This window comes from Primulina huaijiensis, chromosome 5 (assembly GCF_012295235.1).
Source record: "Primulina huaijiensis isolate GDHJ02 chromosome 5, ASM1229523v2, whole genome shotgun sequence".
Taxonomy (NCBI): Eukaryota; Viridiplantae; Streptophyta; class Magnoliopsida; order Lamiales; family Gesneriaceae; genus Primulina; species Primulina huaijiensis.
Window position 1 is genome coordinate 5,527,765 of NC_133310.1, and position 13,815 is coordinate 5,541,579.

General features: G+C 36.3%; 1 protein-coding gene across 1 annotated transcript; it reads left to right on the plus strand.

Annotated features, from left to right (window-relative positions):
- The first annotated feature begins 366 nt into the window (after positions 1–366).
- Positions 367–9,231, plus strand: LOC140976533 (pleiotropic drug resistance protein 1-like). Its single transcript, XM_073440755.1, has 24 exons — positions 367–876; positions 996–1,116; positions 2,447–2,535; positions 2,613–2,697; positions 2,792–2,951; positions 3,041–3,117; positions 3,232–3,285; positions 3,370–3,460; positions 4,307–4,608; positions 4,687–4,968; positions 5,187–5,503; positions 5,592–5,752; positions 5,994–6,097; positions 6,187–6,343; positions 6,419–6,499; positions 6,568–6,665; positions 6,753–7,085; positions 7,133–7,423; positions 7,517–7,600; positions 7,686–7,819; positions 7,911–8,138; positions 8,224–8,395; positions 8,481–8,735; positions 8,847–9,231. Exons 1-24 carry the CDS (start codon positions 560–562, stop codon positions 9,102–9,104), a joined length of 4,251 nt encoding a protein of 1,416 aa, XP_073296856.1. The 5' UTR covers positions 367–559; the 3' UTR covers positions 9,105–9,231.
- The last annotated feature ends 4,584 nt before the right edge of the window (positions 9,232–13,815 follow it).

A 13,815-nucleotide genomic window follows, 5' to 3' on the forward strand; every position in this document is an offset into this window, starting at 1 on the left:
AATGTTTATGTGTTATTTAATTCGTTAATTGATTCAATATAATTAAAATTATAATAAAAACTTAAAAAAAATTTCACATTTAATCTCGTGATAAATCAACTTAAACTTGTAAAACTTGAAGATTGATTGGGACGCTTCGCGCTTTTTAAGATCTTGTTTGTACTACACATTGAATAACTAGAAGCTCATGAAAAACAACTAATATATTTTATATATGTATATCAAAATAAACACTTAAAAATACTAATTTTGGGAAAAAATAAAATAAAATTTATTTTACATAAAATTATATTTTATTTAAAATTGAATTTATATGTATAAATAATCGACGAGTATCAATTGGTAGGTAATGAACAGGAACTACCAGCCGTTTTTATATTGATAGCCATTCATACCGTAAATGAAGCGCGCGCCAGACTCTACTCTAGCCTGCTCCGAGAAATTTTATTTTTTCTGCCTTCATCTTCAAAAATTCTCTTCAACTCTTGATGTTTAAATATATCAACAACAAAAAGAGATTAAATTTTTATGATCTTCCTAATATTTTATAATCATTAAAATGGAAAGGAATGCAAGCAACAGTATCATGAGAAATGTTTCGGCAGCATGGAGAAACAGCAACGGCTTGGAAATATTTTCAGGTTCATCAAGGGATGAAAATGATGAAGAAGCCCTTAAATGGGCCGCCATCGAGAAGCTCCCGACTTATGATCGTTTACGGAAAGGCATTCTTCTTGGATCAAGAGGTGATCCTAGTGAGGTAGATGTAACCGATCTTGGATTTCAAGAAAGGAAGAAATTGCTCGACAGGCTCGTAAACGCTACCGAAGACGATAACAAGAGGTTTCTGACGAAACTCAAGCATAGGATTGATAGGTACGTACGTTGAAGCATGAAATCTAGCTTTTAGTGACAAGAATGTTATTATATTGTATATGATATATATATATATATATATATTCTCCACTTATGCTGCGTGGTTTTTTTGTATGTAGGGTTGGAATAGAATTGCCTACAATTGAAGTGAGATTTGAGCACCTAAATGTTGAAACAGAAGCTCATGTAGGAAGTAGAGCTTTGCCTTCTTTCAGCAACTTCTTCGCAAATATCTTCGAGGTAATCAAAATCTAGCACGTTTAGAAGGAGGGCCGACTGTCCTCCGAACTCGCATCAGAAACTTTACCGAATTTTTGAAATTTTTTGATTTATCAATTTCGGACACGTACGATCCATTGCGTTTGATTCATACAATAAAGCATACATATAATTCGAAAAACAACGTTGACGGTTCGTCGGGCTTTCCAGTACTCTACCCCCAACGATACTGACACAAGTAGATGATATACGAACACAGAGAGAATATTTTCTTGCGCCACGAAAATCAAGAAAATTCTATCTTGTGATTTTTTTTCCTCACCAATTCTCTTCATCACGTCCTGTTCTTATAAATATTTTCATGATCAAATAATGATTCAATTGATCGAATCGATTTAATCGAACGATGGGATCGAATGTCGTTATATTATATAAAATAAAATAACATAATAACAATATATTTTAAAGTACAAAAAATTGTATATAAATAATAAAATAAAATATTTAAAATCTAAACAACATCATACATATAATAAAAATATCAAATATAATACATATATAGTTTAAACAAAAATGTATAAATAAAATAAGCTTTAATAAAATAATATTTTTAACAAAGTTGAAAATCAAAATAATTATATGTATGTAACCAAAAATAAAATTTTAAATTTTAAATATAAAAAAAAAAATTAAATTCATGGTTCAGGACTTAATCTATCGATTCTTGACCGGTTTTATCGTTAAAACAGTTATAAGTATGATACAACCTAATCGGTAATCGGTTTCATGTCGAACCTGCTGCTACGGTCTGATCTGGTTTTCAAAATAATGGCTCTTATAGAATTAATAGGACAAAACGCCTTTATACTCCTTAGATCATGAAATATGCCTATTGTTTGAGTCTAAAATCTTTTTTGTTCATCTTCTATGCAATATGCCAAAAGATCAACCAATTTATGAACATCAGACAATTTTAGTCCCGAGCATTAATTTGTCATTAAAAATTAACTGAAAACTGATTATTTCTTTCAACAAGATAGTTATTTTTTTCGTTCATATTGTTTAAGATCAAAACCATTCTGATGCCTATTAACTGTGATCAAAATCATACTGGTCCATTTCCCATTAGTTTTAGCCGATAAACTATCATATATGTGGCAGCAAATAGCTTAAAGTTTATAAGCCGAGAGATGTTTCTGACATGTGATAAACAAAAGAGACCATAACTAGTTTTGGACCCGAAGAGGAGAAACCAAAAAAGTAATTAATCCCATGAATTTTGATTTATTTGAGATTGAGTCCGTTTCTAACGATCATTTTATATGTACTCTTGCTTGCATTCATTTTAAAGGAATTCTCAAGCTATCTTCACATACTTCCTAGCAACAAGAAACAACTACTGATCCTACAAGATGTCAGTGGAATCTTGAAGCCTAGCCGGTAAAGGAAACTTATTCCACTTCATTTACATTAATTGTATCTCGGTTTTTCCAACCGTCACACGTTTGTTTGGGCAGAATGACACTTCTTTTAGGTCCTCCGGGTTCTGGAAAGACGACACTTTTGTTGGCTTTGGCTGGAATTCTTGATCCTTCTTTGAAGGTTAAGTTGCCATCTTGTACTGTTTCATTCCTTCATGTATTTCAGGGGAAATGTTTAAGGAAGATTTGATGATTTGTCCTATCTTGATGATCAGTTTTCGGGAATGGTGACGTATAATGGGCATAGCATGGAAGAATTTGTACCACAAAGAACTGCTGCGTATATAAGCCAACATGATGTTCATTTAGGGGAAATGACTGTAAGAGAAACCTTGGCCTTTTCTGCTAGGTGTCAAGGAGTTGGGAGCAGTCACGGTTAGTCTTTTTGCGTCGGTTTTTTCAGACTTTGCATATGTAAAATTAGAAAAATACACTAACACGGTTTTTGTGTGAAATTTCTGCAGAAATGCTAGCAGAGTTATCAAGAAGGGAAAAGGAAGCGAACATAAAGCCTGATCCTGATGTGGATATCTTCATGAAAGTAAGAATTTTGCATCTCATCCAAAAATGGGATTGCTATTTAGTAAAATTTCTGTTTGTAGTTGTATGTTAATCTTTTTTTTTTTTTGCTGTTTATTGTCATTGGATCATGTAGGCAGCAGCTATCGAAGGCCAAGAAGCAAGTGTAGTCACAGATTATATCATCAAGGTAGCTAAATTTCAAGAATTTCACTTTAGTTAGAGGGTTAATATAATGTAGAACTTGTCCAAGTTGATCGATTCAAATTTTCAGCTGCTGGGATTGGATATTTGTGCTGATACAGTAGTAGGAAGTGACATGATCAGAGGGATCTCTGGTGGACAGAGAAAACGTGTTACAACAGGTGAATAAAGTTACATTTTTCTTTCCAAATATCTAATATCGCCCACTCGCAACATAGATAAATATTGGGTCCCCAATTACCTTCCCCCAATAATCATGTTGACTCACAATTTTTGGGATTCAAACATTACTTTTATACTGTTAAAGTAACAATCATGAGAAGAATTGTTCCATCTTCATTCTGCAAATCTGGAAAAATATGAATACGAAGTTACTAAGAACACTACTGTTACGCCTATTTATACTCTCTTACACTATAAGAGAAAAACATGATTTTATAGAACAGAATGTGACTTTAACATATACAATTGAGTGTTTGTTGTTTTACATAAAACTATAGTTAGTGGTAACAAGTTAACATTTAAATTTACAGTAGTCGAAACATATTGTTTTAATTAACTTGTGATACAGACAATCACACAGTGTTGATGTATATGCTTAACACGAAACGCGCTTTAAAATATGACACTCAAACACACGACTTTGTTACATGTAGGAAACTATATAAGCCATGTGTGCTTTCATTTTCAATAGATGTTTTCTGTAGAAATATTTTGTTCTTTTGTACTTTAGCAATGAAGCTTGACATTTCCGCAGAGATCTTGTGCTTCTTAACACGCAGGACTGCAGCAGTTGTTGCTCCTCCCTAATAATTTCGATAATTTCAATCATTCTCAATTCATGAAATAAAACACCTATCCATTTTGAGTCTATTGGCATATGAATTAAATTATATAAATGACATATTTGCATTTCACTGACAAATGGACAGCCTCTTATCACAGGCAATTGTTCTGCTTTCCGACATTATGGTTTTTTTTATGTGTTCTTTAACAAAAATTATCAGGTGAGATGATGGTTGGACCAGCAAAAGCGCTCTTCATGGACGAAATATCGACAGGATTAGATAGTTCCACGACATTCCAAGTAGTGAATTCCATTAGACGATCCATCCATATCCTCAAAGGGACAGCTCTTATTTCACTACTTCAACCTGAACCGGAGACTTACGATTTGTTCGATGATATAATCCTTATGTCAGAAGGACAGATTATTTACCAAGGCCCCCGGGAAAATGTGCTCGAATTCTTCCAATCTTTGGGCTTCAAATGCCCTGAAAGAAAAGGGGTGGCAGATTTCTTGCAAGAAGTAGGAATCTGGAAAAAAGAGTATCTTTTGGACATTTTCAAACTTTGGTTATTCATTTTTGAATTTACTTCCATGCAGGTAACATCAAAGAAAGATCAACAGCAATATTGGGCAGATAATGATAAGCCATACAGATTTATTAGTGTGAAAGACTTCGCTGAAATGTTTAAGGTATTTGAGGTTGGGCAGAAACTAAGAGCCGAGTTAGCAAGTCCATTTGATAAACATAAAAGCCACCCTGCTGCATTGACAACTAAAGATTTTGGTGTCAGCAAAAAGGAGCTTTTAAAAGCTTGCACAGCCAGAGAACTCTTGCTTATGAAGAGAAACTCGTTTGTTTACATCTTCAAGCTCTCCCAGGTCCGCATGCTTTACGGGTTGTACTAAAAAAAGTTACAAATCATTCACAGTTCATTAGAAATGGTTTCTTAGTTTAATATCTGGTAATTTAAATCAGTAACCACAAGACTTTGAGTTACTCGTGGAAACCGATGAGTTCCGAATTTGAATAAACAGGTGCAAGTACCACATATTTAATGATGTATTACTGAATGATGGTTTCTTGAATCTACCTCTAGATAAGCGTGATGGCTACCATTGCAATGACGGTCTTCTTACGACCAAAAATGCCCCGAGATAGCGTAGCAGATGGAAGAATATTTGCTGGATCGTTATTCTATGCTGTCACCACTGCTACATTCAATGGAATGGCAGAGCTGGCCTTGAGTATTCAAAAACTTCCTGTCTTTTACAAGCAAAGGAATTTTTACTTTTACCCTGCATGGACTTATGCTCTTCCGAAATGGATCCTCTCGATCCCTATCAGTGCAGTTGAAATTGCTGCTTTTGTTGCATTAACTTACTATGAAATTGGCTACGATTCGAATGTATGGAGGTAAAATTTAACAACATGTTTTAATCTTGTTCAGAGTTGATATATCAGTAAAGCAAATGCTAAGATTGATGACCATGATTTGTCTCAGGTTCTTGAAACACTACTTGTTGCTCTTAGTTCAGATTCAAACGGCGTCTTCTTTGTTTAGACTTATCGGGGTGGTCGGTAGGAACATCATCGTCGCGAACACTTTCGGGTTTTTCATATTGCTCCTAATGTTCGGCTTGAGTGGCTTTGTCCTGGCACGCGGTATTAACTGTATTTTTATGTTCGGCTTGAGTGGCTTTCTCTAAACCAGTTTCATGTTTTGACATATTAGTAAAAATTAGTTTTTTTTTCCTTATTTTAAAAGTAGACTGTGATTAGGAAGTCCAAAAATCAACATTTTCTTACTTCTTAATTTGGAAAGAAAATACCTTTTGAAACAATTTCTACATTCAAGCGCACTCTCAATTCTTTCTTATCTTTCGTTTTGAACAAAATTTCCCAGGAAGCGTCAAGAAATGGTGGATATGGGGTTACTATATATCTCCAATGATGTATGCTGAAAACGCAATTTCGGTTAACGAGTTCAGAGGGCATAGTTGGATACAGGTTGTTCTGATATCCAATCATCATGATATATATGCCTGTTGCAATCAAACATGCCGAGATGATATTCAAATTTTTCTCATATTTCCAAGGTTCCCGCGAATTCAAATGTATCATTGGGAGTCCAGGTTCTGAATGGTCTTGGGTTTTTCTCCAACTCGTACTGGTATTGGATCGGAGCCGGGGCATTAGTAGGCTGGATGCTACTGTACAACTTCTGTTCGGTTCTCGCTCTGACTTGGCTCAACCGTTGGTATCTCCATCCTTTTTGCCATAATGTTCCTTATTTGCTGCTAATATATGTAGTATAATATAACTTTGCAGCTTTGGGGAAACCACAAGCTATACTGCCCGAAAATAACACCGAAACTGATAACCAGAGGGGCATTTCAACCGAAACAAATCGTGAGTTATCTTCCCAAGATTTGCCTCATGACTCGATTCATATTTATAACACATTGAATGACTCTCAGATAGAGAAGATCAGCTATCAAGAAGGGACGTCGTTCTTCCATTTGAACCACACTCTATCACGTTTGATGAGGTCACATACGCAGTCGACATGCCTCAGGTAACATAAAGGTTATTAGGGAAACCAAAACGTACGTTTGTACATTTTCTGAAAAAATCAGAAAAGATATACATTAATGAACTGCAGGAAATGAAAGATCAGGGAGCTAGTGGAGAAAGATTAGTACTTCTCAATGGTGTTAGCGGCATTTTCCGACCTGGTGTTCTCACAGCTCTAATGGGAGTGAGTGGCGCTGGTAAAACGACGCTTATGGACGTCTTGGCTGGTAGAAAAACTGGTGGATATATCGATGGACGAATCATGATTTCTGGTTATCCTAAGAAGCAAGAAACATTTGCTCGGATTTCTGGTTACTGCGAACAAAATGACATTCATTCCCCTTGTGTTACAGTTTACGAATCTCTACTGTTCTCAGCCTGGCTTCGTTTGCCCTCTGATATCGATTCTGAAACCAGAAAGGTACATCANTATACATTTTTAAGAATACAACATTTTTTGTATTTCAGATGTTCGTTGAGAGTGTGATGGAACTCGTGGAGCTGACACAGTTGAGAGATGGACTAGTTGGCTTACCCGGTGTCAGTGGTCTTTCGACTGAGCAAAGAAAGAGGTTAACTATTGCTGTTGAGCTTGTGGCGAACCCATCTATAATTTTCATGGACGAGCCAACTTCAGGGCTGGATGCAAGGGCTGCGGCCATAGTCATGAGAACGGTCAGGAACACAGTCGACACAGGTAGGACAGTCGTGTGCACCATCCATCAGCCTAGCATCGACATATTTGAAGCTTTTGACGAGGCAAGATTCTTCAAAAACAAAGATAAATAATTCCAAGATGGTATTGCCTACTTAGTTTTCACGAATCGCTCTTTGGCGATCTTTTGCTTGCAGCTGTTCTTGATGAAACGTGGGGGACAAGAGTTGTATGTGGGGCCACTAGGTCGACATTCTTGCAACTTGATCCAGTACTTTGAGGTGAGTTTTCAGGATGAATGACATGATGGAACCCCATTTTTATTGAATTTAATGTGTTTTTTTTTTTAAAAAAAATCGAATCCAGGGAATCCCAGGAGTAAAGAAAATCAGGGATGGTTATAATCCAGCAGCCTGGATGCTTGAAGTGACAGCTTCATCTCAAGAAATGATCCTCGGAGTTAATTTCACTGAACTGTACAAAAACACAGAACTTTACAGGTAAGATCGTTCACAAATCAGCAGATAATTTATCCTCGGTAGCCACGGGTAATTTCAAGAAACTCAACTGAACTTTGAATGAAATTTTCAGAAGGAACAAAGCTTTGATAAATGAGTTAAGCACCCCGCGTCCTGGGTCTAAAGATCTATATTTTCCTGCTCAATATTCTCAACCATTTTTAACACAATGCATAGCTTGTCTGTGGAAACAACACTTGTCGTACTGGCGCAATCCTCTTTATTCGGCAGTGAGGATTGTGTACTCGACATTTTTAGCAATCATCTTCGGCTCAATGTTCTGGGATATTGGTGGCAAAAGGTAGTCAATAAGGAAACTATTTCGTACATCATTTTATTTTCAAGAACTGGATTCTTTTTTTCATTGTCAAAGTTACACATCACAGGGAAACAGAGCAAAATGTTTTCAATGCAATGGGATCTATGTATGCTTCGGTTTTCTTTCTAGGGGTGCAAATCGCCTCGTCTGTACAACCTGTTGTGTCTGTTGAGCGAACAGTTTTTTACAGAGAAAAGGCTGCTGGATTGTATTCTGCTTTGCCGTATGCATTCGGCCAGGTAACTAGACCACTCAATAATCAAGAAACTAGAAGTAGAAACATGTTTACAAAATGAACTTTAGTTTTGATTTTTTGTTCAACAGGCTGTAATTGAAGTCCCATATGGTTTAGCTCAAGCTACTATTTATGGAACCATAGTTTATGCAATGATCGGATTTGAATGGAGAGTGGAAAAATTCTTTTGGTTTTTATTCTTCATGTCCTTCACTATACTATACTTCACATTTTATGGCATGATGGCTGTGGCAATGACTCCAAATCTCAATATTGCCAATATTACATCGTACGCGTTTTACTCAATATGGAACCTCTTCTCCGGATTTATAATCCCCAGACCGGTATGTTTTAACTGGCGTTATTCGCAATATAATGCGTGTTACATGTGCATGAACCTAGGATTCGAGTGAAATTGCTTAATCTTTGTGGTTTCATTCATTGTTTTGGTGAAGAGGACACCTGTGTGGTGGAGATGGTACCATTGGGCGAATCCGGTGGCCTGGAGTTTGTACGGGTTGGTTGCGTCTCAATTCGGGGATTTGGAGGAGCAGCTTAACACGAAACAATCGATCCGAGAATTTGTGAGAGACTATTTTGGGTTTAGGCATGATTTTCTTGGCTTGGCTGCTGGCGTTATGGTTGGATTTGTTTTCGTATTTGCTTTTGTTTTTGCATGTTGTGTCAAGGCTTTGAATTTCCAAAGGCGATAGGTATACAAGTTTCCTTGCTTTTTGTTTGCATAATCCGATGGTCTTCGTTTTAGAATCATTCTTTGGTACTTCTTGTTTGTTTTCAAGTAAGTGTGATGTACGTTGAACCAGTTAGTTTTGAAATAAAATTAATCTGACAAATGAAAATACCGAGTGCATAACTTACGATCAATGTTAATAATTCATTTGTCATTTTAAACAAAAGTTTTAATTTTAATCCTACATATTTTTCTCAAAAACAAATTTTTAGTATCACCTATCATACAAAACACTTATGGTAGGGGATAAGGTGGGTTTATTTTTTTTAAACCACCTTATCTCTCGTTTGGTACGCGTGATTATTTAACCAAGTCAATCCCTCCTATGAATGATAAAGTTATATTAGGTAGGTTAAAATAATACCTACTCACCCCCTAGGATTATTTATCTCACTCTTAATCCATCCTATTTTTCCAATTTTACCCTTCTCCTAAATTCAAACTCACCACCACTTCCTTCCACCGACCGTCCACGGGCAACCGTCGGCCACCGCCGGCCGTCGCCGACCACCTCCGTCCACCTCCGGCCTCCGCCGACCACCGCCGCCGCTTCCGGCCGACCACCGCCAGCCGCCGACGACCTCCGGCCGACCCCGACGTCGCCGACCACCGCAGCCGTCTCCGGCCGACCCCGCCGCCGGAATGGAAGAAGAAAAAAAAAGAAGAAATGACAATTTTGTCATTTCATCAAAAAATTCAAAATTATCCCACACTTAAAAATCATACCAAACATAATACAATTTTACATTATATATTACATTTCTATCACAATCATTTCTTTTATCATTTACATACTAATCATTAATTTATTTTATCTTTGTGACACAAACGCCTATCTCTACCAAATTCTATCATGTTACCTAAAAAATCTCATAAATTAGTAAATGCCCTTAGGCAAACTATAAATATCACTCGGAAATTTATAAGTCATTTATCAACTCATATCGTGATATTATAAAGTAAATCCGATCATTATTCATATGACACAGATAACTATTCCGTGGAACTAAAGTACTAGATTGGTGGCATACACCAAATAGAGAGGTGATTGCTGGAGACCCTCAATATCCAAGATAGTACTCAAGTCATGTATCGTTCATATACCTGAAATTGTATGTGCCTTAATTGGAGCGTTGCATGCCTAGTTTTGTGTCAAGGAGTGAGAAATGAGAAAGTCTGATAAGAGTCCCTCAACCAGACGACTGCTTTTAATTTTCTTTTCCCTTTTTTTTCCCTAAATTTTATACACAAATTTGTATTTATTTAGATATAATAGTCAATTTTTTAACATTTTAAATATGAACTAAAAAGCATCATATATGATGTAAATTTTGAAATATGTTAAAGATTATGTTGGAACATTTAGTTTGGTGTTTGATAAAAAGATCAATCACAACTGAATTCGAGCAGGAACTGAAATTAGTGAGTTAACTAGTCGCTAGCTCAAACTGATATCCAACATAAAAATCAACATACCAAACTGATTAAGGGACTTCTGATTTAATTCAAACCGACGGACTATCATTTTAAACAAGATCGTTACAAGGACCTTATCAATCAGTGATTAAGGATCGGAACCTAAAGTTATACAGCTTTTGTTTATACCGATCAGTATTGAGGATAAGAGTGACAATCTTTGTCAGAAGTCAATTGATATCAGAAAAGACAATGAATCGGAAACAAGTACATTTGCAGTCATGAACGGATATTTTTTTGTACAAGTTACCATTGAAGATTGGGACTATATATGGGATCAGTTGAACTAGCCAAAAACAAGAATCTTCAACTGAAAACAAAATCAAATCTCTTAGCAAAAATATAACAAATCAGATGAAAGAAGAAGCATACACACTAATTCATTATTTATCTAATCATATCAAAGATCATATTGGTGCACAAAATTCTCTTATTTTATTCATATATAAGCTGTGAGGAAGGAATTCTGCTGCTCTAAGTCTTTAGTTTCAGTTTCACTAAGAGTTTCAATTAGGCAGTGTTAATTCATAACTGAATTAGATAAAATCACTTGTAATTACCAAAATATTTTAGTACAATCATTCCTTGAGGAAGAAGGGTGACGTAGGAGTATTAAAGTGTGAGGGCTCGTGCACTTAATTAATATTTAATTATCAAACAACAAGGATTAATGGGTGTAAACAGCGAAAACGAGTTTAAAAACGTTCATTTGGGCCTACAAAAATTTCGGCTTGACCTCCCCATAAGTAGGACATCCCAAAAATTTCAAAACACAACAATAACATTATACGCTCGAAAATAACATCAAGTTCACAATCAACCACACAAACATCCTACAGCCGCACTGGCCAGGACTAGACACGACATACAACAATTAAAATCCCAAACACCATAAAAATATCACCATACAGCTACACAGGGCATCTCCCTGGCAAATGTATCAAACCAGCATAATATATATAAATATCTGGGAACTTTGACACAAACCGACTGACTACTGGGTACCACTCGCTGACGCTCCACTAGACGCGTCAAATCCCCTGGAATGACCTGCTATGGCATCAAAAACAACTACAACATAAAAAGAAAACAGGGGTCGGACCCCAGTACGACAAACCAGTAAAATCACGACGTATATAAAAGACATGTAACAATACCAAGTAAATGCAATGATATGCGATGCATGAATGGTAACAATAGAATAACGGATATCAAATGGAGTCCAAACGAATAGCATCATCAACAGTAACAGTGGCCAACCGTGCCAGGAATGCAGCATCAAATCGCCGCTCGTCCCTAGCTGTCATCTGGGAATGTGGCTAATCCTAACCCACTCGTCCCTCTGATGACTCAATATATCTCAACAGAATCAACATAAATCGTCGTCAAAGGAGTCAAGGCTCAATATGTTATGTCAATATAATTTATGCATGAATGCATCAGAATAAACATTCAAAGCACGTAATAGCAAACAACATTCACCGAATATTCTTACACGCCAATATAAGGGTCATAATAATATAGGTTTGAGCGTACCTCAACTATAACTTACAATACCACAGTAAATTCTTAAGGACTTCCTGATTAACTCGTCCAACAATAAAACCTACATTATAAATTCACTATATACTTCAATACAATGCATACCAAACGACTAAACCAAAATAAATCGGCTCGGTTAAAATTCGAAATCCGGGCAGCCTGTATAACCCTTAATAATCTGAAATTTCAAGCTTAATACCTCAAGAATCGAGACTAAAACGCACAACGGTGATCTCGCGGAGATGGCTCGTCTGAAATTTCGCCGGAAACACTGTTCACGATCTGAAAACGATCCGGAAATTAGGGGAAAAGCTTAGTACTTTACTATACAAACAAACCCACCAAAATACCACTAAGAATTGAAGCCAAAAATCTTACCTAGAACCGAATCGAAGCTCACGCACAGTGCTGGAAAACAGGACCGATCGAGCTCGTAACCTTCCAATTCATGGCAGGAAAGAAGCTAATAGACTAGAGGAAGAAAAGTGCTAACCTACTGCACACAATCTGGCCGCTGGGACGCTGCACGATTGCTGCAGAATGAAGAAGAAAGGCGACAGTGCAAGGCAGGGGAAGAGCTTCTGGATTGATCGATATGATTTTCTTCTATCAATTGGGTTGGGGTTAAAATAATTAAATGGTAATGGGCTGGGCCTAGTTTAGGTATTGGGCCTCAAATAAAGTCTCCGAACATTCATAAACATTCAGCATTCGGTCTATATTTTCTTAACCACCCAAGTGAATAGTCATTTATTCAAATGAATTTTAGTAAGTATATTTCCGCACAATTCACACTTATTGACTTGCTGAAGACTCTATCGACAAGAACAAAGTTTGAGCAATGTTAACACAATCGAAACAAGTCAAAGAAAATGTATTCACCCTCTTTAAATTTCTAATATCGATTTCGACAAGTGGTATCAAATATTCCTCATGTCATCATTAAGTAGGATTCCAATGTTCTCCAAGGAAGACTTTGAAGATCAGAATGCAGACTCACTTAGCTGCTCGAGATGATGATATATGGTTCGTCATCATAGATAGACGAATGAGAATAATGAAGGCAAATACAGTTGTAGCCATCACTAAAAGTGCTCCTCAAATGCTAGAAAAACCAAGAAATGAGTGGACAAACGATGATAAGAAGAAACCAAATCTTGACAATGTGGCCCAAGACATTCTATAAAAAAAACTCTCGACAAAAACACATTCAGCAAGATCAAAATGTGCAAAATTGCCAAAAAATCTGATAAAAGTTGATCCAGCTGTGTGAAGAAATGAGCAGGCAAAAGAAAATAATTTTTTCGTGGCCATACAGAAATTCGACAATATTAAAATGAAGATTGGAGAATCTATGTCTGACTTTCATGAAAGAGTCACTTGAATCATAATAGAACTCAGTGTACTTGGAAAAGTTTACAGCAACCGAGAAGTAATTTTCAAGGTAATGAAAGAACTACCAAAAGAATGGAATGTCAAGACTATAGTTGTGCGTGAATCAAAAGACTTGAACAAAATAAAGCTACATGACTTATGTAACGTCCAGAAAATTTGAAGGTCCACGTGAACCGCATGATGCAAGTTATCAAATTTCTTATGTATTTTAATTAAATTTTTTTAATTGCAAGAATTAAATATGGTGTGCATGTTTACAT

What these genes read in the sequence shown, in the direction of transcription:
- LOC140976533 (XM_073440755.1), top strand. Translation starts at nt 560, where the DNA reads ATGGAAAGGAATGCAAGCAACAGTATCATGAGAAATGTTTCGGCAGCA. An exon ending in GGAATCTTGAAGCCTAGCCG is followed by an intron (nt 2,536 to 2,612) that starts GTAAAGGAAACT and finishes TTGTTTGGGCAG; the next exon opens with AATGACACTTCTTTTAGGTC. An exon ending in ACGCAGTCGACATGCCTCAG is followed by an intron (nt 6,666 to 6,752) that starts GTAACATAAAGG and finishes AATGAACTGCAG; the next exon opens with GAAATGAAAGATCAGGGAGC.